The following is a 25,269-nucleotide window of genomic DNA, read 5'->3' on the forward strand; positions in this document are numbered from 1 at the left end:
TTTTAGATATTGTTCTAGAGAGTAGGTATAGGTATCTAGATAGGAAGAGATTATTATTTTGTTTATTTATTCATTCATTGGTTTGTCTTTCATGGAAATGTAAGACTTACATTGTGTAAATTTAGAACGCCTCGAACATCATCATATCGTCACATGATCCGGATAACCATATCAGGTATATTCCATTCGAGCTACTCGATACCTACTACCGGTAGGTAGTGCATACCTACTGGACGTAAAACTCACATCACAACTTATTCGAGAAGAAGAAAAAAACACGTTGAGGGAACATCGCAATATGCGCACGCAAGCAAAAATGGTAATCGGTCAAGCTTGAATTGAACAAATCACATCTGCTGCTGTACTGGGTGCATGATCGATGGATAGGTAGATGGAATCAGATAAATTGCAGAGTCCATGTGTTGGCCAACACGTGCATGCGCATTACATTGTGGTACTTACTGTATGTAATGAATGTACTGCAATCCAGACAACTAATATTCATCTCCAAGTACCGGTGAACGGGAGACGGGAGGAAATTTTGTTAGTGAACAGTAGGTTCAAACACACCGTATATTCAAATGTGCCTATATCGTCTGAATATCGCCTATATGTTCGCTTTCATGTGGGTAGATGGAGTGAGTGGGTGTATGTACATTGTACATACATACATATGTGCATCTGGGTGGGCAAAAGACGATGTTCGGTCGATACGGTGAGAGGGGCACGGAGTTGGAGGGGTTGGTTGGTTGGCATACGCGGAAAGTGCGTGCATGAAGTTTACAGGTGTGTAGGTGGGGTAACTTAAGAAAGCTTTATTGGAGGGTCGTGATGGATGGGCATGCGCCTGTGTGGCTTGTAGTCGGTGAGGAATGGGGGGTTGCAATCATCCTTTTATTGGCTTGGGGGAATACACACACTCATACGAAGTACTCATACTCACACCGCACGGTGAAGAGGGTGGATGGTGGTTGGGGACGTGAGAAGTTGGTGATGGAGGAGCGAGTGGGTATTTGCAATTGAATTGGGATATCTTTCATCTGTCTGTGGGGGGTTAATGCAAAAAGCAGGAGGGTAAAAGCTTTGGTCGTGTGTTGTTGTTGTTGTTGTTGTTGTTGTTGTTGTTGTTGTTGTTGTTGTTGTTGTTGTTGTTGTTTGTGGTGGTGATCTGCATTTTGCGGTGCGTGCTCACTGCTGATACCTACCTGCCTGCGTCCAAGTATCAGAAGTTGGCTGGTGTGAATATATTTTAATATATTTAATAAATTAGGAAAGTGATTTGCTTGTTTGCTTTTATGGAGAGAAGCGCACTGGACTCGGCATGGCTTAGCTGTTTGTTATGTGGATATTGTAATAATATCATGTATCATGTGATGATCATTCATTGAAATAATGATCCCCCACTCAGACAACCGGACTACGCACATCAAAATCTCCCATGTCTCACACAAATAAAATGAATCCCATCGGGAATTAAGGAAGTCTTCCTCCCGATCGGATACCGGGAAAAGGAAATCTATTTTCCGATCACATGCTCACTCTCTATACTTCCCTCTCTCGCTCCCCACCCCCTCCCGATTTCGACCGGTAGTACATCCATCCATCTCCATCGTAAAAGCATCTCGCTGACAAGCGTGCCTGACACACCAACCCACCTGCGCCCTAGTTCCATTGCATAATCAATCTACTTATCTTACCGATTGTGAAGATCCATCAATCAGCGCGCCGAAATTCCATAAGGCTGAACTCACCTCGGCGAGGAAATGTGTGAGATTCCGCTTACGGTATCCGGACACTTATCGTTTCTTTCGCAGGGGAGATTCACAATTTCGAGCCTGCCGGTATTGTCATAGTGGGTTTGGAAAGCAACGGCATGATATGTTCCGATGGGATAGAGATGGAATGCTCATGTGAAGGATACTGGTATCCGGCATCGTCGGGGGCTTATAATGGGACAAGTGGTTCCTCATATAAGCTCTTCGGAAACCAAGGAACGAATGTAAGTATACATATCTCGGAATTGAGGTCTCTTCCATTGTCCGCTCTATCCGAAAAAAGAGTCTAGAGATTTCATCATCGGAATACACCCGAATAAGCTAGCGCCATCTGACCCACGAGTTCGAGAATTATCCCCGCTCCCACGCAATCCAGACGGTTGGCAAAGCGTCAGTCGAGATGTGGAGTCTCTGAACCAGCTCTATGGGTTGGTCGGTGGCTTATGTCAGACGAAAGAGTAAAGGCAGGCAGGCATATGATACCAAGAATTGGGGATCCAAATATATGTCCTTCCTCGCGTCTTGCATCTCCGACAATTTCGGTCGTGCCGAGTACGTTGCAATTGAATCTTTCGATGTGGATGTGGATGTGGCTGTGGCTGTGTCTGTGTAGCTTGGATGAAGCTCATTTAGGATGGAACGTTCTTTCGATGCTTATGTTTGGTGGATGTTACGTTGTTTTGGAGATTACTTTGATGTGATACTAAGGCATGACGTTTGTTGCTGACTATGTGCCAAGGAAGTCCTTGATGGAGCTAGTGCAGAGATATATTCGGGGGATTTCGGCGGTAGTGTTGTCCATATATGCATGCGTAAACTGTTCATTGTCTATTGCTAGTGCTATGTAGGACAAACACCAGGTGCCAATACTCTAAAGAACGGAATCATCAGGAAAGTAGGACATCCTGCAAGTGCGTTCCAGATCCACAAAGATACTTTGAGTGAGACCCAGATCTTCTTATATCCGATATCTATCTCTCCATATCTTTCTTCATCACCACAGACCAATCCCGAAGATCCCGATCCCGTGATCCAGAACAGAATCCTATGTTGCATGTCTTTCTCCACAGGGCTGAAATAGACTTCGTACCACGACTTTTAGTGGTCAAGCCACCAACGTTAAATAGCAAGGTCTAAAAATCTGTAGCTGTAAACTATCCTTCTTCGGCAGGCCATAACGCTCCCCTGTGTGTTCTGTCTCCGGGACAGGGTTCGAATCTCGGAGTTGTCATAAGGTGAAGAGTCATACCTACCGTCTTTTATCAATATCAACATAGCTATATATATCGTGCACCCAACAGCCAAATAAAAGAGTGACTAGGAAAACTAAACGTCGCGAATATGGAGTAACTAAACCCTTATCTTAAACTTAAATCCCTTTGTACCAAATGATGTCACTACCACACCCCCTTTCTTTTGTTGTATAAAAGTAACAAAAGTTTTGTTGCACGTCTCAATCATTGTCATTGTTCGTGGAGCATTGTCGTTGTGGTTGCAATGTGATGGATTGCTATTGTATTGGCGTTACTCCTTATTGCTGTTGTTGTAACTACCTAGGTATTATCGCTAATTCTATCTAGCTGCCATGTTGCGATTTTGTCTTGTATGGAGTTTCGGTATTTATATTGTTATGCGAGCCAGTTGGAGAAGATTACCTGAGGGGAATTTGTAGAATTAGGTAGGTACTCAGGTATAGATGGATGGGAGATGGGTGATGGATGATGGATGTGTTATAGATATGTTGGAATGTATAAATGAGTGTGAATGAGTGTACTACTACTGTAGCGACTTGTCCCGGGCATGTGTTTGTACTTTGGCAATTTTAATAGAGTGGTGAGTATGATTAAATTGTCTTTTGGTACATAGGAAAGGTCTTTTAGTGTATGTACCTAGTGTTCGTTTGATGAAACTTATGGGTGTGGATCTCTTGAGATTTGCTTTAGGAGATTGTTGGGTGTTGGCTGTTGGGGTTATGAGGAGCTAGGAGTTGCGAGTCTGAGGTAGTGAGATTTGAGTGCGAGGAGAGATGGATAGGGTGAATGTTGGTGTATGACGGTGAAGGATAGAGGGTGAAAGGTAAATAGTAAAAGGTTGATAGTGAAGAATAAATAGTGAATTGAATAGTAAAGAGTGAATAACAAAGAGTGAATAGTAAAAGGTGAAAGGTAAATAGTGAAAAATGAGAAATAAAAATGAAAAGTGAAGAGTACAGACTGTAGAATATTAGAAGAGGGTTGAAAGTATAGGGAGAAGGTTGTTCTAAAAATATAGTTTTTATATATGTATTTTTATACTTTCAAATTGTGATTCTGAGAAGTTTCAAGGACTAGAGTGCAGGAATATCCTGATGATGTGATAAGTGTTATATGCAATATAACATAGTAATACATAATATGGTGTAGTAACTTATCATTGATATTAACATCAGTATTGATATTGAAAAAGGAACTATCTGAACATATAATCAACACCACACGAAACAATAACTAAAGAGTTATATATACTATGTGATATAAAAGGAACCGCTTACCTTTTGAATTCGCCTACCTGACTTGTGCGCTTTTGATAGAAGTTATGATTCACTCAAGGAATTCTCCGCGAAAGCGCTGAGAAGGGAAAAGGAGGGAGATATCCTAGCGTGTAGCCGGAGTATTTGGCGCAGGAAATACATGATTGGTTTGAGAATATTGAGTATTTGGTATTGCATACTCTGAATTTGAGTTATAACCGAAGTTTGGGGGGTTGAGTATTAGATTGAGTTAGATGAGGTGAAAGGGCATTGTGCAGATAGCAGAGTATAGACCAAAAAAAAGGAACGCATGCTCAGTCATACTTTTCTGACAATCTTGGCGATTTGAATTGATTTGGTATAAATATGTATAGTTGATCTACCAAATGGATTTCAATATCCTAAACACCTATCGCCATCTTAGGCCCGAAGCAAGGAAACAGATACCAAGCCAGCTGATATCAATCCCGCTTTTCCCAGCTACCAATAGCGAGGTAATCAGAAACACATACACGTCCAAAGAAATTATATTTTAAAAAAATATAGATAGTGATGACAAGACGAAAGACCGGGTATCATTTAATCATCACATATCTCATCAATTGTCGGCTCTTCAGAATTCTCCAGGCCATTGATCCTGATCCTGATTCTGATCCTGGTCGTCAATAACCGACATCCTCTTCGGTACTCTTTTCTTCTTCCTTTGCCTTTCCTTCTCCCTCATATATCCAATATCTTCCCCTTCGAGGGGACTTTTCGTTCTCTCCTCTCCACCACTATCTAACCTTGTTTCAATGTCTCGTGCGCTCGGAGCAAGAGAGGAAGCACCAATTCCACTGTTCTGCGTGCCATCGATAGCGGCTCTCGCGTAACTCATCGTTACGTCTGAATTTATACTCACATCCCTGTCTCTGTCTATATTTCTTACCATCCTCTTATCTTGAGCCTTTTCCCGGTTGTAAGAATTTACACCCTCATTATTCTCCGATATCCGCGCCAGATTTTGTGTTGGCGGTGAAAAATTTCTCGGAGGACCAGAAATTGGAGTCTGTGTGGTAGACGAATGAGGATACAAATACGGTGAGGACGCTTCCTCGTGAAGCATTATTGGCACTGTATCTTCTGTTCTCGTATATGGATTTGAATGAGGTATCGAAGGGGAATAGTAAGCGTGATGAGCTGGGAGAATGATCGTATCGTGCTTATGCAAACTTTTATCGTCGCTTGGGTACTTTGAAAGATTGAATGGCGGTGGCATGTTTGTATCATTATGTTTTCTAGGTGGTGGAGGTGCAGCTAGGGTGATGGTGTTGGATCGCGTTTGTGGGTTTCCGAATGCACCTTCGTTAAGCGCAGTGATATTGAAAGCACCATATCTCTCATCCAAAGGAGTATGCCGTTCACGTCCACGTTTCAAGGAAATATAATTACGCCACAGCGTAAAAATAATGAAAAGGGTAATGAGGAGGAAAATACCAAGACCTACAGACACCCCAATGATTGTGTGCTTGGATAGACCTTTTCCGGATGCGGTGGTACTGGGAACGGTGGTATTGTAGCTTTGCCCAGGGGATGTTTCGGTGATGGCATATTGAGAGAATACGGAGGCATTAAGACCAATGATAGTCCCGTCCGGGGGCTGTTGGTGACATCCTGCCTGGAGAGCTATCAGGACTAGGTTAATTAGTATTTGGTGGCCATAACGCAAGGTACAGAACTCACAATTTGAGAGATAGGATTCTGTGTTACCAGATTGGAGACAACTTTTACATGCGGAAGTGCCGCCACTCAAAATAGAATTGTAGTTTGCCGAGCAATATCCATAAGCTGTTTCATTTTTGGTGATGAAGTTTCCATCTTCAATCGCTAGTTGGAATGGGCCACAAGCTTTTGAGGTAGAGCACGGTGTCGCTATTATATCTGTAGCATTGGCAAATTCATATAAGCATGATGCCAAAGTATAACGAATATTATCTACCTGGCGTTAGTACACAAGTGACTTTCAAAAAGTCATGACCAAACCAAACTTACACATAAAGCTGTGTTGATCATTTTGGCCGTTACCAGCTGCAGTACTCAACTGCAAGCAAGAGAGGCATGATTTCAATTTTTGGCCAGCTGTAGTGGTCATGAAATGTTCATTTTGGCAGACAATTTCACTTCCATCAATACTATCCGAGCCCTGACCATCACTACATAAAGACATGCATGGTGAATCCGGTGTAACCATTAACGCGAGCGCGATGTTGTTGACAAGACTGAGTAGTCCAAACAATATTAGAAACATGGTTGGAAAGATGGTGACTGTAAGTGACGATTATGAAGCTCTCAAATGAAGTTTTGAAACCATCAGTAGGATAATTCTCAATATCGAGCGTTACGTTAGACTTTCTAGTATTGTATAGCTTGCGTGTTTATCGCACAAGTCAACCAGACTCGGTAAAGTGAAGGTGTAATGTTTATCATGAAAGGCTCCGCTGATAAAGATATTTATGAAACGAACATATTGTAAAGACTGCAGCACCTCGAAAGATAGAGATATTATCAGAATAATCTGAAGAAGTCCTGTGGGCTAATCGAGCGCGAGAATAGCCGCTTTGTAAGAGAATCCGTGATTGTTCACAGAAATCAATCGAGATTCGAGCTTTCTGTGCTACCTCTCATCCAAACGACTTGCGTTATACGAGGGAGAAATTATAAGGTACCGTGCCGTCGGTGCTCAACATATGCCCTAACTCTTCGATTTGGAGGATGAGGGGCAAACCTATATCTGTGGCGACCCAATAACGTAATTTGTTTATGTCCTGCAGGAGGTTTCTAACAGGGATAAACGGATGAACCATTAGCTTTGCACTCCCACACTCCATCACCTGTGTAACAATAAACGGGAGTATTCATCATGTGTCTTGGAGATGTCCAAAGACTAAAGCTTATCTATCTATGCTCCGAATAATGCTTGAGGCTTTTATTCGGAACCGTTGTTAGATTATTGCTAATTGGATAAAAACCCTTGAAACGTGAATAGGCAAAATGGATGATGATGAATGAAAGATAGGTATAAAACTAATTATTGGTGATGAAGGTCCGGATATGCAGAAACCAACTGTTGGTGTATGGCAATTAAATCACTGCCTTGTCCATAGCCTACCATCATTGGTCTACCCATGCTTGTTTGGCTATCCATCCGCCTCATAAACTCGTACGCAGTACTACCCACATAAGACTACAATGGATGTCTGTATTGTGTTCGATCCCGTCAAGATGATGGGTAACAGCAGTCCGAAATGGTGGCGTGGGGTGGAAGAATTATAATGGACAATAACCAGGTTATGTTTCCCCATTCCGCTCCAACCCTAAGAATCTTAAGCTACCCGAGTTCCTTGCATGTGTGGAATTGCGAAAGCTGGGCAAAGACTGAACAATCGACAGGGGATCGGAAGGGTTTCAATCGTTTCCAGCCAAGCTTTAAGCGCTTCAATATCGGAATCTGAGAAGGGTAAATAGACAGGGTAGTCTGCATGGGTAATCTCATATATGGAGAAGGATTAGCCGTGTACGCTCTTCCTTTTAGGTAATACTGCCTGGGAATTTCTCCAGCCTCAAGTGTTTGCGAATCACTAATATCCCTTTCCCTCAATCTCAAAGAACTCTTTCCTTTTCACTAACGGCGGCTACTCGACAAGTTGCTTTATATCTTCAAAGTGTCCCTGATTGCGGAGGAGGTTCATGAATGCTAGACTAGCGTTTCCCCGCAATGTTAATTAGCACGCTCGTACGTGCGTACCTAGATTAGGTAGATATACGGTAGTTTTAATAATCCTAATATTTAGCTCAACATGTAGCTCTGGAATATGATGATGTTCATGTTGAAGTACGGGAAGTTCGAGGAACGCCTAATAAAGGGAACTCAATAATTAGATCCAAGTCCTCAAGAGATTAAATTAAGTCACCAATGTAGAATGAACTACATCACGTGCTGTTTATGCAGTGATGCCTTAGGATATGTGACAGTGATAGTGACAGGGGGTGAGCATAGGAACACAAATAACAGAGTAGAAATATCAATTTGATCAATGAGAGATTTAAAGATCCAAAGATCTAAGAAGATTCAAAACCTCCACAGGTAACGGCGCTACCTCCAATCGGGTACATACATCATGTCACTCATCACCAAAAGCCTCTGGAGGGTTGGACCGCTGCCAAAACCTTTAGCCTCAATAGTCCAGTTTCAGCAAGCCAGAAATCTGTTGTACCACCAGCAGTCACGATATATTTCTACAATTCCAAGAGGAAAACCTATACATGTTGCTGGTGCGCATCGTTTACAGACGTTGATTGCCAATGGTATCGTTCAGTCTGCAAAAAATCCACTCAGGAATCCAGTAACCTTGATGGTATCAAATAACGATTATATTCGGCAATATGTGGATACGGACGGCAAGATTCAAATTATCAAAGATGGCATTGCTACTACCATGGTAGGAGCTGTCGATATGGAAGTTCTTCCTTTCTCAATGGAATACTCTGTTCCTGATGGAACATTCCCTCCTGCCAAGAACTTAAGGTACAAACGTTTATTGATGAATACTGCTCCGAATGAAGATGATCTATTAGTTGATGATGTCTCTTCACTACTTGATAATGCTATTCATACTCTTGACCCGAAAAAAAGAGCACACAAAGCGGCGCGATTGCCAATCTCGGATATGAAGGTCTGCGATTTATCTTATTTTCTTGAATTGAACGCAACATTTTGTGAACATGGAAAGGGAAAACCTGTGGAGAAGGAAGATGTTGTAGAAATTCGAGCAGCACCAAAAGATTCGGACCTCAAAGTTGTGCCTGTAACTCACATGGCCAAAATCAATACTGACCCTATTGATTATCTGATCTACGGTGAACGGCCAAGAGATCTGATTAAATTTTTCAAAAACATCAAACACAGGCTTCATCCCTCTTCTGTTGTGGTGATAATAGGAAATAACCCTGGTCTGGTTCAAGATCTATACGACCAAGTTTTTCCAGATATATCGAAACGACCAAATTTCGTTGAATGCATTAATGCCACACACAGTAAGTATAGGTTCAATGTTTCCACTTTTTTCCCCTACTTCTGTTCCCCGATTTCACCCTATATACTCTTTGCTTTCTCGGAAAGCTTTAATACCCATTTTACTCCGGATTCTGTCCTTGATACGCAATACTGACGCCTCGACCTTGCAGTGGGAGAAACTTCGATTACAGGAATTTGGGACTCGCTCCGTTCCATCCCGATAGTCAGAGGGAAGCTCCTTCTAGGTCCACTCGCACGAACCTATGACGATGGTATGACTCCAGGTGAAGTGGAGAAGAGAGAGCAGGATGTGGATTGCCTTGTTAACAGGATAATGGATGCACCCCTATTTGGCGCAGAAAGAATCGATAGGCGCGGATTAGAGAGATATAAACTCAAGAAGCTAGTTGCACGGGCTGTCATTTATCCTCTCACCGTTGCGTTCAATTGCATGATGGGTGAGATCTTTTCAACTGAGGAGCGGGTCACAGAAGCCAGACTGTTATTCGACGAAGCTTGTGCAGTTATACAATCCGTCGACGAAACATTGACTCGTCGAATTCTCTTGGATAACTTATTATGGGCAGTAGTCAGACAGCCCAACATACGTCCTATCATGTTGAAGTGTGTCGAGCTCGGCTTTGACACTAACATCGATTTAGACAACGGTTGGATCATTAAAAATGCGCCAAAGGGTATGGCTCCCATGCATATCAAGTATAGCAACATTGTCAAGGAGCGAGCTAGGGAATCAGCAAAAGTTATTGCAGCCGATAAAGAAGAAGCTGCAAAAGCAGAAGCGCGACTTAAGATGGCAAGAGAGACGGTCGCAAAGAGAATGGAGGAGAACGATACCGAGGAAGTAGTCAGAAGGGGCTTCAAAAGATTTGCCTTTGGACAAAAGATCGAAGCTCCATTAAATATTCCGGATAAGACATACTACAAAACTAGAAGTCCCCTGGAGGCTTCTGGTATTTGGCAAAAGCTAGAAGTTCCTCTTGATGTTCGAGTTAAGAAAGGGAACGAGAGTGATTTATCTGCTCATGTTAAGGGGAGTGGAGATGCTGCTGCATAGAAAATTAGTGAGTAGAGCGTGGAAGAAGAAAATGGAGGAGATAATGAAAAAGCACAATTGTAGAATATCCAAAAATTTCGAGGTGGAAATAGCACAGTGAACTATCGACTTGTTGTGATTTGCACAACAGGCGTGGATGACGGAAATGTCAATTATGGGACCCTAATTATCTTTTTCTGTCTAGAGATCTTTTATCAACATGCAGAAATCGCGGTTGAAACCTCTCTCTACGATACTCGATGAAGAAGATTCGAAACGTCTTTTAGTGTCGAAGAGAGTCATAGCCATGCCATGGGTCTAGACTCGGCTCGCTGGAGGAACGTAGAGAAAATAGTCTAATCCACGAGTCAAAGCCTTTAACTCCATTTCTGTCTTCCTCTTCCACTTCCACTCAACCACCTTATGTCACTTCCGATGCGTCTTCCCTTCCATGAAGCGAAGTGCTGAAATGCAAGCAATAAAAACACGCTTTAGACGAATAGGGGGCTTCCTGATTTTGTTTGTACTACATGCCGTTTGGCAATAGCACACATACCCATTGATGGACAGCAAGTAAAAGAGCAATGTATCTTTGCTTTTGTACTAGTGATCATGTTCATATTCATACTTGTGAGTGTAAGCATAATCGAATGATAAGAAACTTCCAGTGCCCTCCTTTCGACAATTCAATAGCTCCGATTGGTCGAATCTACAGTGAAAAGTATCTTTGCACGTCGGCAAATACCCCGGGCTACCCTGGATATCATGATATCCTCCTAATCGCCTACTCATTATGGAAGATTTACATCAGACTACGCCTAGAAAATCTTTCAGATATAACCCTCTATGTTTCGTAGTCATCTAGGCAACGAAAAAATGAGATCATAGTGCCGCAAAGTAAATCCTTATATACTAGTCTGAAGGGTAAGTTGAGCTCATCAATTTAGGCTTTACATCCTGGAATAGTTTTCCAAAATAGTAAAAATACTATTGTGTTGTGACTGCATGATCCTCTATATCTCAGCCAGAAGTCGAACCAAGATATGGAGGGTAGTAATACTAGTTCTAGACCTCCAAAAGGCTTATCGGAAGATATTTCAGATATGCAACAAAGGGGTTTTGTCTGGATATTTAGAATCTTCAAGTGAAATATGATGCGATAATATGGCGTTTGTTTACATTAGGTATAGACACAAAAATGAACTAGATCCTGAGAGCATATCCCCTCTTCAATCCCGGCACTCCGTTGAAGCTTTTGACGAATTCGCAAGTGAGTCGTCAACGGAATGATGAGAACGATTCTTGGCAAGCTAACTCTAAAAATTCCATCTATTCTGCATTCAATAATTCCTCCAATGTATTTCATGATGTGATATCAATGCCAGTCTTTCGTTGAATGGATTGGAGCGAAAAACTTGCACCTATCTCCGGAGATCGAATTCATCATTCTTGGCTCCTGTTCTTGGCTCGTCCCGTCATCTATTTGGAAGGAAGCATGTTTCCCTTGAATGATTATGACACTGTCAGATGAGCACTTGCGGTGAACTTAATCATCTTATGATGACACACATTTCCTGCTACAAAAGCGTCCGGACCGCAACTGCCGTTCGGTAATTCAGGCAAATATGAAGTTATGAACTAATTCACAGACCGACCACACATTTCCCCGGATTTGTTTGGTGTACTCCAGACTTGGCAGTCTTGACTTAATTAATATTGAAGCTAATAACGGTTTTATAGTCTCGTGGAATAAAGAAGCAGTTCTTGGCATGTGGTATTAAAATGCTGATTCCCAAGTGTGGATCTTCATATATTTTCAGAACATTGTCTTGAATCAAGGTTGTGCAGGCGATACAACAATCATCATGAGAAGTTCAGATATTACATTTGTCTTGCTAAGTATTGTAGCAACAGTCAGAAGCCATGCAACTTTCCAGGAGCTTTGGATAAATGGTGTTGATCAAGTCGGAAGCTGTGTTCGCCTGCCTCCTACTAATAGTCCTGTCACCGATCTAACATCGACTGATTTGCGGTATATATTCTTACCATTCTTTGTAGCATTCTAAAGATATTTCTGCCAACTGAGTATATGAACAGGTGCAATGTTGGGGGTACAGTTGGAGTATCCGGGGTATGTTCAGTTGCAGGTACGTCAATCTAAATCGCGAAGACCTTGCTTAACCTGACATACAATAAGCTGGAGGGAATGTAACCGTAGAGATGCATCAACAACCAAGAGATCGATCATGTGCTAATGAAGCCATTGGGGGCGCTCATTATGGGCCAGTCATTCTGTACATGTCCAAGGTCTCGAATGCGGCGAACGATACTGGCGCCGGTTCGTGGTTTAAAGTAGACCAAGAGGGATACGATGTGTCTCGCCAGTGGTGGGGTTCGGCATGTTTTCCCTTTCTCTAACCCAAGTCAAATCTCTCGGCTTCTTTCTAACTTGGAAGTACCTAACCAAAGTATGAGGTTAACACACATATGCAGCAAACCTTAAACGCCAACTGTGGAAAACGTTCTTTCATCATTCCATCAACACTAGCACCTGGTGACTACCTGCTGCGCGCAGAAGTCATCGCTTTGCATGTAGCAAGTTCTGTAGGAGGCGCTCAACTCTACCTGTCTTGTTTTCAACTACGTGTGACTGGGTCTGGCTCAAAGAACCCCACTGGAGTACTATTCCCAGGGGCATACTCGGCAACCGACCCGGGGATTCTGATCAATATTTACCAAACCATAAATAATTACACAATACCCGGACTAACTACAGTCTTTACTGGCTAAGCAGTAGGTAATGAGCATATACACTTTAAGATGGAAAGAATTGATTGGAACATGCGGTAGATACCATCATGCAGAACTCAAAAGCAAGAAGCGGAAATGAAAACCATGTATTGAGCAATCAAGTCAACGATAATGACCATTTTCAAACTTGACATGCTTTTGGTGATGTCTACATGGCTGCATGGCATGTGGGTGAAATGGTAAGGTTTCTCAAGCACAAATGCCTCATTCCCAAGCGGTTAGCTCCTGAATGACGTTGTCGAAAGTACCGATTCACAATGTTTACCTAGTCATGAGAAATAGAAGCACAAAACGCGTAAGACGGACTGCTCCTCTCTGTGGTGATGGGTGCAGAACACAAGGCGCTTAGATCATGTGCCCACATAGCTACAGGCTTAAGAACACTGCCGAAATACTAACGACGTTTTGGCGTAGATCCTTGTAGTACATACCCAAAAAGCTACGGAGTATAATGAACAAGTAAATGCCGATCTGGGGGTGAAAGATTGATGTTGCATTAGATCGAATGTGGTTGATACGACTGGATGAATTGAGTTCTGGTAGTGGGGTTAATTGTCTGTACATGTGTTGTACAATCCGAGGTGAGAACCCGAGAGTTTGGTTGTAGCGCCGTGGCATGAAAAAGGTTTGCGAGGGGAAGTATGTGGTTTCACAGAACGGACAGAGGCCCCAGGAAAGCAATGCGGTTCGGGTGTACTGAGTCTTACGGGGGGCGAAAGACTTGGCTTCAGTGTCACCTCACATTGAGAAAATAAGCGCTATTGGTGCACGAAGTATGTTTGACGGACGAGGTGACATTTTACCTCGGATCAATTGAATCGGATGAGTTGAAAGACCTGAAGGTTTTGACGATTGACGACCTCCGGCACGTAGATTGATATTTACAACAGTTGCGTGGCTTGTGTTCGATCCATGATACTAATAATAAGGTAAATTTCAACTTGATACGAATCCTGAACTGTTATGCTGTTGTGCTACTATGTCCTATGGGGTCGAAAAAGATATTGTTGGATTGTTTTGCAGCGGGAATGGGAACGGATAGATCTATCACGAGAGGCGCAATAGATTTATTCCAACATGCGACAGGTAAGCTGAGCTGGACTGGGCTGATGAGGAATAAAGTTGAAAGCGAGGTGAAATTGGGGGCCGACTGGTGGACTTTCCTTTACATTTCCTTTTTCCCTTTCCCTGTCGCCCTCCCCTCTACTGATTCATCTTATCTTATCCACAACACCAACAACTAGACAATACTTCAACCGGCCCGCACCGGAAACTAATCTCGAGCCAATTAAAATAAATAAAGTTTGAAGAACAGGTAGAAGCGAAATAAGCGAATATTGGGCAACAAGAAGATTGATTGGATCAAATTGAATCACGTAGATCATGTGGACCATACCAAGGTGGGTATAATGTAAATGTCGATATTGAGAGAAAAAAGGGTCTGGAGTTCTTTCTCCCCGAGCTGAATTATTGAATATGTGATAACATTTCCAAAAGGGTAGGTGGCGATGAGAGCATCGAATCGATTACGAAGTACTCTTCTCAAACGCCGACGGTTGGAAAAGTGGAAGCAAATAACATACAGCAAGCCACTCTCAAGTGTGTCACCAAACGTTGGTGTTTCGAACATCTGACCGAACATAGGTAGGTACAGAGTAGGTAGGTAGGAAGGTAGACACAGTACTTGCTTGCTACAACAATCCATCAATCCATCAATCCATCAATAAATGCACAGCCATGCTTCAAATCGGGATCTCGGACCCCAAGAGAGGTATTGTCAAATTCAACCGTCTTTTTAATGTTGGCTATGCCTTTTTCTTAAGTAAAAGGAAAGCAAATAGAAGATCCAAATCACCCAAGTCATCCAATGGATTCCATGATCACAACAATAGGTCAACGGCCATCTGCATATTCCGCCACAAATTGAGGAACATCAGGAACATCAGGAATACGGCATATGCTTCGTACTGATTTGATCAAACAAGGAAAGAACTCCCCTGTCAATTTCTTTGGACCCCAGCTTTTTCTTTTCTGCATACGACCAATTATTTTTCTTTATTCGACCAATCATCAAATGTGACGACGTGATTGAGTGATGGGAAAGAAGGGAAATGGTGAAAAAATGTCGAAGCTCTCCAATCATGATGATAAGATGAAGATATACCCATGTTCATACATATGGTCAGTAACCATGTCTGCATGGGTGCCTTGTACCTTACCTTGGCCTTCTATTCAACCGCCAGACTCTTATGTGATCGATGCACCGGGAAGGAAGTGGATGTGATGCTGTTGCTGTTGCTGTTGCGGAGAACCTTTCTCAATTACCTACCTAGTAGAAGCACAACTGCATTTCTTATCACACACATAATCCACTATCACTATCACCTCAATTTTTCAAGTCATACAAGAATGCTAAATTCCCGCAACACAAACTTATTCATGAAGTCTATGAGTCGGTTGAATGTTGTGGGACGAATACTTCCTTTTTTAATATCTTTATGACGGTTCGATAGAGGATCAATCAACCTTCAATACCTACCTCCTATATCATAGAAATATTTGGATGAGATAGATCTTGCTGGTCGAGATCGAATATCAGACTATTATTTATTACTACTCCACCTTACGATACACAAGAAAGATCCTTGACGAGATAGAAAACGATAAGGATTGATGCGAATGACGAAGGTTCAATAATTTATACACCACCCGCCACGAATTCCTCTTTCCTGTTACTCCCCAATATATAATAATAACATATCTGCAACATGCGGTCTTCAATATTGGTTCCGAGCCTCTTCCTCATCACATCCTTCACACAATCCGCGAGTGCATTGAAAGCTCTACCGGGTTCACCATGTGCATCGAAATGCGGCAATGTTTTAGGAGGAACCTCAGGAGAGAATGATATCGTGTGTCAGAATACGGACTATACAAGTTTGATTGGAACAACATACTCTGGTTGCGTGGGATGTCAATTGACGAGTACTTTTGTTGATCCTTCAACGAATGAGACGGATTTGGAATGGGGTTTATGTTCGTTGTTCTTTCCTCAAATATATGTGTTGAAGTATGACTAACATGGCTACATAGATAATTTGAGATATGCAATGAGTTGGTGTCTCTTCGGCTTCCCAAATAATACAGATGTGGAAGACACGCCATGTATAACGTCTCTATCGTGTGCTCCAATGAAGGATGCCATCGAATACGGAAATTTAACGACAGATGCCCAAACTGAATATGGCTATTGTTCAGACATCGCTACGAATCAAATCGCCGAATGTCAGAACTGTCTCGAGATCTTGACAGCGACATATTATCTGAACAATTTTTACACTCTCCTCTATGGAGCCTGTGATCAACAACCCGCACCAGGCTCAACATTATCCTTCCAAGGTTCGCCCTTTTCCACAACTCAACTAAATATGACATCTCCCACTCCCACCGCCGTACCCGGTCAAACCTATTCCGGCCTCTCTCTCAATGCACGAATCGGAGTCGCAGTAGGAATAATTGTCTTCGCCCTCTTCATCACCGGGTTCTGCATCGTATTCAATGGCCGCCGTCGCCGTCGCCGCATTCTTCGTCAACATCAACTCGATACCGGCTATGCGGCTTGGAAAAACGCACACGACGTCGATGGAATCGGCGGCCATATTCCTGTAAATGAAGTAGATAGTGCAGTCTCTAATATGACATCCGGATCAGGTGGATTCTTTGATAGTCCTAATTCCCAAAAACCTCTACAGCCGAATTATTGGGGCCAACAACAACCTCATGGGGGAAATTTCAATGGGCCTGCTGTCATGACGCCGATTGAAGACAGTCCCATAACTCCCATGGCTGAGAAGGTGTACCTGTCTCCTTATTCCTCACCATATAGTAGTCCGGCCACAGCATCTACAGACGCAAATATGAGGAGCCCTAATATTGATCAGTGGCCTATGGATCGAAAGGGAAGTTTCGGCCAGAGCAGTTTCGGTCAAGGAGGAGGCAGTATGGCCGAAAGACTTAAGGCTCGAGAGAGGGAAAGAGCAAGGAGGAAGAAAGAAGAGGAAGTGATGAATGAGCGCAATCACATCGAGTTGCAGAATATGCAACATTTCCAGAACCAAAACATGGCTCCAGTTTTGGGGCATCCGGGATATGGAAGGGATCGAGATGGGGTAAGAGGATTAAATAGTGAGGATGCGAGGAGAGGTGATGCGCTTTAACGTTCACTAAAACCTAGGGACTTAGGAGGGGTGCCGTTGTTTGTTTACTTTGAGTGTGGATTTTTTGTATATCATTTTTGTGTTTGATTATTTGATGATACCATTTTGCGACGGAGGGAAGAAGTAGAACTGATTAGTTCATCCTAGGAGGAATCGACGGACGAATAGATGAATGAATGAATTGCTAATACAGACTGTTAAGTCATTTGGATGGCACAAGACGAGGAAATAAATACCACTCCAGGAAAAGTGGATTGGGAGAAAAGGAGGCTCTTTTGATATCGACAATGGAGAAGATATGCAGGTGCTGTGTACATCGCCACAATCCATTAATCCACTTTATACCATGAATAAGAATAATAACACCCTACTCGTGAATTTAAATCTCCGTGCTTCTCTCCACTGTTCTGTAATGATTATCTCGATAATGTTACTTGATAGCCAATGGTTTAATATTCATAATTAAGCATCCATATACATATTGCATTTATCTGTACTTTAAATTATATTTTTATGTTGCTGAAGATTAGATTTGGGGAGAGGAGAGGAGGGGAGTTCTGATTTGTACATTGTAACTCGTTAGTGCTGGGAGAAATTGGGGAGAGGGGTGAGTAAGAGGAGTGAATTATAGCGTGTCATACAGACATTTTTGTTCAAAACGATTTCTTCATCTAATATGTTATAATTCGATTTAAAAATATATCATCTGATATTTATAGTCATTATATTATATTTCATTATTATCTAATAAAATTGCTAGATTATCATCTGATATAATGTTATTATTGTTTTTAATAAATATCAATTAAATTATTTAATATTGTTATATAATTAAGAAAATATATCATAATAATAAAAGTATAGTATTATAAATATATATATATTCTTTATATTCTTTATATTCTTTATACTCATACAACTATGTATATACCCAACTAGCACGAGTGCCCAAACATAAGTCCTCATCTCGATTCTCGCTAGCTAGCTTACCCCCCTTTCCACTCTTGTTAAAAGCCGAAATAAATCCTACTACACAACACAAAATAAGCATACAACAACTAGAAAAACAAGAATTCCGATTCCCAATAAAATCCATCTCACTGTCCAGTCATAGTGTCAAAATCACATCGACGCATCACAATAATTACAAACAGATAACTTTGAAATTCTTCTCATTTTCAATCTCACAATGATAATTTTCTATTTCATCACATAGAGTGTACTCGAGTACTCACCTTCACTGATGTCTCCCGATCTTCTGTTGTCTACTACATCCATAATGTCAAACAAATTCAACCTCTCCAAATCCTTTAAACCAATACCGTGTGTCTAACTCTTACTCTTCCTCTAAATATGTGACGATATAGCCCATCCTCTCTCGGTCCATTGAATTTCAAACTGAAACCCACGCGTATAGATGGGTTTTGTCAGGCCGAGTTTAGCTCACTTCCACGTCGAGTTTCAAAATCAGACGTTCCCCACTCGTCAGAGACTCCCAATTCAAATCCCGTACCATACACCCATCCAATTCTATGTTTCCCATATCCACGCCCCAGTTAACAACATTCTAACATATTCCCAATATCCTAATAGCAGCCCATGGAATGGAAAATAAGACAAAGGAAAAATTTAAGGAACGTGGTATCCGAGGATATGTAAACGACAAAATAATCAAAGAAAATTATGGTGATACCACCTAGACAGCCCCTAGATCCTTTAAAGCTCCTGCTAATCTTCTATAATCTCTCAATAACTCCATCACCTCGCTAATTTTGAGATCCCCTGGATTTTGAAGTTCCATGAATCGTTTGTTCGGTGGCGCGATTTTGGGTGTCTCTTTAGATGGTAGGGACGTTGCTAAATCAGGGAATGTCTATCAAATTTAGTAAGTATAGATTGTACAGGATACATGATACATACAGTAGTCAACTCAGCAGTCCCTCCATCCGGTACGGTTGATCTAGTCGGGGTGGGTGTTGTCGGAGTTGTTACCCGTCCAAAACCACGCATCATACCCATCCCAGCAATCCTGTTCATCGGATTGAGTGAGTTGCCGAGATTTCGCATTGATTCAACAATGGCTGGGTTGCCAGCCGGAGCCTGTGGAGAGGGCGTCCCTTTCTCCCCATTTTCTTCTTGGACAAATGCAACCCTTTTGCTAGAGCTGCCACCACTTCGATTACTATCCGCGCTTCTTTCTCTAGTCATTTTGCGACCACCAATGAAGCTGAGAACTCTATCATCAATTCTTTGAGCCGAATCACTTCGGCTACGTCCCTCGGGCTTCGTCTCTGCACTAGATCCATCCTTATGTTCCTTAACAGTTGGGCTTTGAGGAGTGCTTCCACCACTTACAGAGCCGTCATCTTCTGGTGGGGGTGTACTGATAAGCTTTCGGGCATCATCCAGCGTTTTTGGTATAGCGATTTCTGAAGCTTGGCCTTTGGAGTCGCGCTCTTTTAGCTTTCCAAGTAGGAATTTATAGCTACCTTCCAAACTGTTCCCAATACTCTTGAAACTCTGATCAGCGGTATCAAATATTGCATCTCCAGCGGCCCCGAAAGCCGCAGGTGGCTGAAACAAATCACTAAGCCTTCGGTCCGCTGTTTGAATCGTAGGCCGAAGTGTGGACACGGGTGAGTTCGTAGGTTTAGACACAGAAGGACTTGGGGTTGCCGAAACGGTTGCCGGAGCTGAGAGACCTGTAGGTGTGATACCAACTGTCAAAGAATCAATTTTGTCTGTTTTTGGTGTGCTGGGTCGACTACTGATTTTGATTGGCCCTGATGGAATTTCGTCTGCCCTCAAACTTGCAAGATCTACAGTTTCAAGGAAAGAAATCGCAGCTTCTAAGTTTGTTAAGCAATAAGCAGCTTCCCCATCAATCTTCGTTTCGCACCTAAATCGCTGTATAAAGTAAAGGTTGCTTATAACATTCATCCCTTCTGGTCGAGATGTTATAAGGGTAAAGATGAGCATAGGCATAATCTCATCTGCCGATGAAGATGGATGAAAGTGTGATAAGGTATCAACAATACCTTTATGGGCCGCCTTTAAGTGGTTAAGTTTCCCAAGAGGATATCTTTCGTCGTTCATCGCAATCAACTCTCCTCTGGCACCTTCTAGCCACTCTCGAACCTCTAGTTCTCGTTTTTCAGCCGCATCTGGCTCTTCACTCGATTCTATGCCCAAATCAACTCCTAGATCTACTAACCCTATCCCAACCACTGACAAAGCGGCAGTTTTCGATCGGAGCTTCTCGTCCTGAGCTTCATCTTGTGAACTCCTGTGTCGCCATATCCTATCATATATGCCTTCACAAACTCTCCTTTCCATTGCTTCTTCTAACGCAACACGTTTATGTTCAAGCGCTTTCCTAGCACGTTTTCGCTCGTTGATTTCCTCGCTAGTTAACATCTGTTGTTCAGATGATTTTCTTTCTATTACTTTGGGACGTTCCTTGTTCATGGAAGTAGCTTTCGCTCTGATCTTGCTCGCCGTTACCGATAATGATGAGGCTGGCGGCGCTGGAGAGCTTGCGCGATGTTGTCGGGAGGATAATGCGGAGATGTGAGTGTTGATGTGATTGGCAGCAACGGCATAGAAGTCTTGGAAAAGCCCCGATAATTTGTCGACTGAAGGAGGGGTGGGATGAATCTTTGCAGATAGAGAATCAATGAAACTACAGCGAATGTTAATCGAGCGTGTTGGTTGCTTCATGCTAAAGATTCAACTGACCTATCTGCTAAGCTCACAAGCTCTATAGGAAGTTCATCGAAATCCACGGGTAACTTTCCAGACGCCTCAGTCATTTCCCCGCCCTCCCCTTCATCCTCGGAGGTTTTCTCAAAAATATTTGATTGTGTTCCAGGTCGCCTGTTTTCCCCCAACTTTGCCGTGTCCGACATCAGTATCGACGGGACAGTACCGTTCTGTATGGTGTTTGCTCGGAGAGGACGGGATAGACGATCCGGACTAGAAGGTGGTTCTTGATTTGAAAATGACTTGGAAAGCTGCAATGGACGAGGCCGTTGGCTGTCACTCTTTTTCCCTGGAGACGACATGAAATCTGGTAAAGTAAAATGCATCTTGTCAGTAAATGACTGCATTTTGAAGGTAATGAGCGAAAATCGAGAAGACAAACAATTAATACCTATTTATGAAGTGGTGAACTATAGTCGCATGAATACGATGACGCCTGAAACTTTACTTTGCTCGAGCAACAACCGGGGATCGTTGTGTAAAAGAGTGTGGGAAAATTGAAGAGTTCGATTAATGCAAAGGGAAGAGAATCAAGTTACATTGCATAAGCATAAATTGATTTTGATGAATCGAACGATAGGTAGAAGGCACTCAAATGGAAGGAAAGGAAAGGAAAGGCAATAGAAGATAGCAGTACTCGATGTAGTCTGAGTACCTAGTCGAAGTAGTTTCCGTGATTAGCTTGAAGCTACGTGGGTTTATATTAGATAAGTCAACGAGGACTTAGAATAAGCTAAGTAGCTACCTTAGTTAGCTATGGACGACTCACTCGTAGACGCCAGCTTGTGCCAGTTGGTCTTCGACTTTTGATGTATTGGATGTGCAGGTGGTTTTGTATTCCGGCCGGTTTACGATATCTTTTGGTAAATTGAGAGAGGTATGACGAAGGGGTCGGCTTTCCTAATCGATCCAGATTGACTTGGGTACCACCTTCAACTTGGGCGTATAACTGAGTATGATCAACGGTACATTTGATCATGTGGATCTCCTTCTCCTGTCAGGTACGGCAATCTTTCCCAACATCATCCAAACAAACCTAGACGGTTGTCTCGAGGCTGTGAAATATAAGAGATGCACAAGGATTAGCCACAGAACCAATAGGATTTCTTTATTTCAATCTCCTGCACAGAGTATAACCCTCCGCCTTAATGCTTGTGTGCTTGTGACGCCTCTTTGACATTAAACTATCGTCATCTACTCGAGTATCATTCATCATCTCTCATCTCAATGCTCGAGTATACCTACTCTATTGTTAGTCATATACAACAAAGTATCAAAGTAGATACATTTCTTTTGTTTTCCTCATTCATAACTACTTTCTAAAAGATGAGGTATAAATCATCTACATCCTGTTCTTCTGCTGGCAGGGTTACAGCTCAATTACTGCTATCTTTCCTGGCCTTATCGACACCGATAAGTGCATCGGACTCAACTCATCAACAACAACAACAGCAACGACAGCAGCAACCGATATTGCCCATATTACCACCTTTGATTCCAGAATCCGGTCATGGACCGGATTCCGCTGGAAATCATGTTTTTGTAAATATATCCTTTCACCGCCACATTTTAAATAATGCTGATAGTAAATAACAGTCCCTTCGCCACGTCTTCCATCATGGAACATACGAATATCCTCAACTACATAAACAACTTGATATTCTAGATACCAAGTCCAAGTCAACAGTATGGCTGGAATCCGAAGATGGAAAGGGGCCATTACAAGAGGTGACAAGGCCATTGGTTATGAAGAAGAGCCCAGTGAAGATAGAACGATTAAAAGACAGGAGACCTTCAGTGGTTGACCCAATGGTGGCGGCATCAAGAGAGAGCGGAGATGTATGGGCATTGTCACCGTCGGCTTGGACTGTTGACGAAATTCCTGGACCGGATATCACAGACAAGGATACGATCATAACACTGGCACAAATGGCAGCGAACGCCTATGTGGACAAACCAGAAACAGGGGACTGGAAGGACGTCAATGGGGGGTTTAATAGAACCGATGACTATGGATTCGGCTGGGATGCCGACGGGCTACGAGGTTATATCTATATGGATGAGTCAAACTCAACAATTGTCATAGGATTAAAAGGAACGAGTCTTGCGGTGTACGATGGAGATGGGACAACTACAAACGATAAGGAGAACGACAATTTGTTCTTCAGTTGTTGTTGTGGCCAACAAGGTGCTTCTTTCTACCGACAAGTTTGCGATTGTGCTACTGGAACTTACACTTGCAATGTATCGTGCCTCAAGAAAAGCTTAAGATCTGAAAATCGATACTACACCGCGGCTCGACACCTCTACTCCAATGTCACAGCTCTTTATCCTAACGCAAACGTGTGGATGTCAGGTCACTCTCTTGGCGGATCGGTCAGCTCTATGTTAGGGCTGACATATGGTATTCCTGTTGTTACATTCGAGGCCGTTCCAGATGCTCTACCCGTAAGTCGTTTAGGTTTACCAGCGCCACCAGGTCACAATCCAAGTACACCACAGAAGCGTGAGTTTACTGGAGCTTATCATTTTGGACATACTGCCGACCCGATCTATTTGGGAACGTGCAATGGAGCTACCGCTTCTTGTTCATACGCTGGATACGCATTAGAAAGCTCATGCCATAGCGGCATGGAGTGTGTTTATGACGTTGTAGCCGATCATGGGTGGGGAGTACATATCTGGTCGCACAAGATCATAACTGTTATTGAGCAAATCATCAAAGTCTATGATACGGTACCAGTCTGCAAATTTACACCGGAATGCGTAGACTGTCCACTCTGGAAAGAGGTAGAAGGTAACAGCAGTAGCACTGCCACGTCAGTGCCATCAACGTCAACGTCAACCACGAACACTCGGAGTCGTACCTCTACGTGTAAAACGCCTGGCTGGTGGGGCTGCTTAGATGAAGATGCATCTACAACCTTCAAGCCTACGACTAGCGTACCGGTTACTACCACATCAACATCAACCTCAACTTGCAAAACCCCCGGCTGGTTTGGCTGTAAAGATGAGAAAACTACCACTAAAAGCAGCAGTACTTCAGTGCCACATACACCCATTTCCACCTCTTCTACTACGAGTACCACAGCAACAACAACTTGTGAGCATCCTGGCTGGTTTGGTTGCAAAGATCCTACCTCTACTTCCACATCCGTCTCTGTATCGAGCACAAAAGATTCATCCCATTCCATAACTTCCGCACCACCTCTCCCCTCGCCCACAACATCAACCCCGTCGACTACAACTCAAACATGCACCTCAAAAAATTGGTTTGGTTTCGTATGCGTTGATCCTTCACCTGATGTAAAACCAACGCCTAGCGCGACACCAAAACATAAGGAAGCATGTTTGAAGAGAAATTGGTGGTTTAAATGTACAGATTCGAGTGTGGAATTGTAAATGGAGTAATAGAAGATGAGATAATCATTAGAACGTGAGGAATTACTGGAGAATCTAAGTCTTCGCTCAATAGTCTTGACCTCAAGATACGAACATTCACCGATCCTTTACCTTTTTTCCTCATCGGTCAAATAAGATAGGGGTAGAGTCGTTTGGTGGGGATATAGACAAGAATGTAATTTAGCGACGAGATTCTCGTTGCAGTCATTTTGGATTTAGAAGCATAATATACGCACACGCAAACATACAGATACGCAAGCATAGCATCACGTTAGCAAAGGCGTTTTCTTTCTCTTGGTTCGTTGGGGTTTGATTGGGAATAGGCTGGTTTTTATGGAATAGGATAGGCTAGAACAGGGTAGGATAGGTGCATATAGTTGGTTAATTACATATCATGAATATCACGCTTACAAACATGCATCGTTGTAGAGTGGTTACTTTGGTTCTCATTTTGATGCTCATTTTCAAGTCCTCATTAGATTGCCCACGATATCTTGACTTAAGGTACGTGTAGGTATCATTTTATTCACATCTTTCTCTTCTGCTGTGTAACTACAATCATCCTCAAAGAACGCCGTCCCTTGCTATGCGAAATCGAAGTAGACCTGTATGATTAAGTATCTATTGCTCGATAGATATTTGTTTGATATGCACATATGCGCATTTTCCACTATCTCTCACTCCTT

At 42.6% G+C, this 25,269-nt stretch overlaps 6 protein-coding genes across 6 annotated transcripts; 4 read left to right on the top strand and 2 right to left on the bottom strand.

Annotated features, from left to right (window-relative positions):
* Window positions 1-4,897: 4,897 nt before the first annotated feature.
* EAE97_000647 (uncharacterized protein) lies at window positions 4,898-6,571 on the bottom strand (the record flags this gene model as incomplete). The annotated part of the gene is made up of 3 exons (XM_038871157.1): window positions 4,898-5,958; window positions 6,007-6,258; window positions 6,316-6,571. 3 exons carry the CDS (start codon window positions 6,569-6,571, stop codon window positions 4,898-4,900), a joined length of 1,569 nt encoding a protein of 522 aa, XP_038738518.1.
* A 1,870-nt stretch (window positions 6,572-8,441) lies between these two features.
* EAE97_000648 (uncharacterized protein) lies at window positions 8,442-10,412 on the top strand (the record flags this gene model as incomplete). Its single annotated transcript, XM_038871158.1, has 2 exons — window positions 8,442-9,357; window positions 9,508-10,412. The coding sequence occupies 2 exons, from the start codon at window positions 8,442-8,444 to the stop codon at window positions 10,410-10,412; spliced, it is 1,821 nt and encodes a 606-aa protein (XP_038738519.1).
* A 1,844-nt stretch (window positions 10,413-12,256) lies between these two features.
* Window positions 12,257-13,181, top strand: EAE97_000649 (uncharacterized protein; the record flags this gene model as incomplete). The annotated part of the gene is made up of 4 exons (XM_038871159.1): window positions 12,257-12,423; window positions 12,489-12,538; window positions 12,589-12,788; window positions 12,885-13,181. The coding sequence occupies 4 exons, from the start codon at window positions 12,257-12,259 to the stop codon at window positions 13,179-13,181; spliced, it is 714 nt and encodes a 237-aa protein (XP_038738520.1).
* A 2,789-nt stretch (window positions 13,182-15,970) lies between these two features.
* On the top strand, window positions 15,971-17,419 carry EAE97_000650 (uncharacterized protein; the record flags this gene model as incomplete). Its single annotated transcript, XM_038871160.1, has 2 exons — window positions 15,971-16,238; window positions 16,296-17,419. 2 exons carry the CDS (start codon window positions 15,971-15,973, stop codon window positions 17,417-17,419), a joined length of 1,392 nt encoding a protein of 463 aa, XP_038738521.1.
* A 1,696-nt stretch (window positions 17,420-19,115) lies between these two features.
* On the bottom strand, window positions 19,116-21,528 carry EAE97_000651 (uncharacterized protein; the record flags this gene model as incomplete). The annotated part of the gene is made up of 3 exons (XM_038871161.1): window positions 19,116-19,292; window positions 19,340-21,101; window positions 21,158-21,528. 3 exons carry the CDS (start codon window positions 21,526-21,528, stop codon window positions 19,116-19,118), a joined length of 2,310 nt encoding a protein of 769 aa, XP_038738522.1.
* A 979-nt stretch (window positions 21,529-22,507) lies between these two features.
* Window positions 22,508-24,583, top strand: EAE97_000652 (uncharacterized protein; the record flags this gene model as incomplete). Its single annotated transcript, XM_038871162.1, has 2 exons — window positions 22,508-22,723; window positions 22,778-24,583. 2 exons carry the CDS (start codon window positions 22,508-22,510, stop codon window positions 24,581-24,583), a joined length of 2,022 nt encoding a protein of 673 aa, XP_038738523.1.
* Between the last annotated feature and the right edge of the window lie 686 nt (window positions 24,584-25,269).

The sequence above is a fragment of the Botrytis byssoidea genome, assembly GCF_014898295.1.
Source record: "Botrytis byssoidea strain MUCL 94 chromosome Unknown BBYS_001, whole genome shotgun sequence".
NCBI classification, from domain to species: domain Eukaryota; kingdom Fungi; phylum Ascomycota; class Leotiomycetes; order Helotiales; family Sclerotiniaceae; genus Botrytis; species Botrytis byssoidea.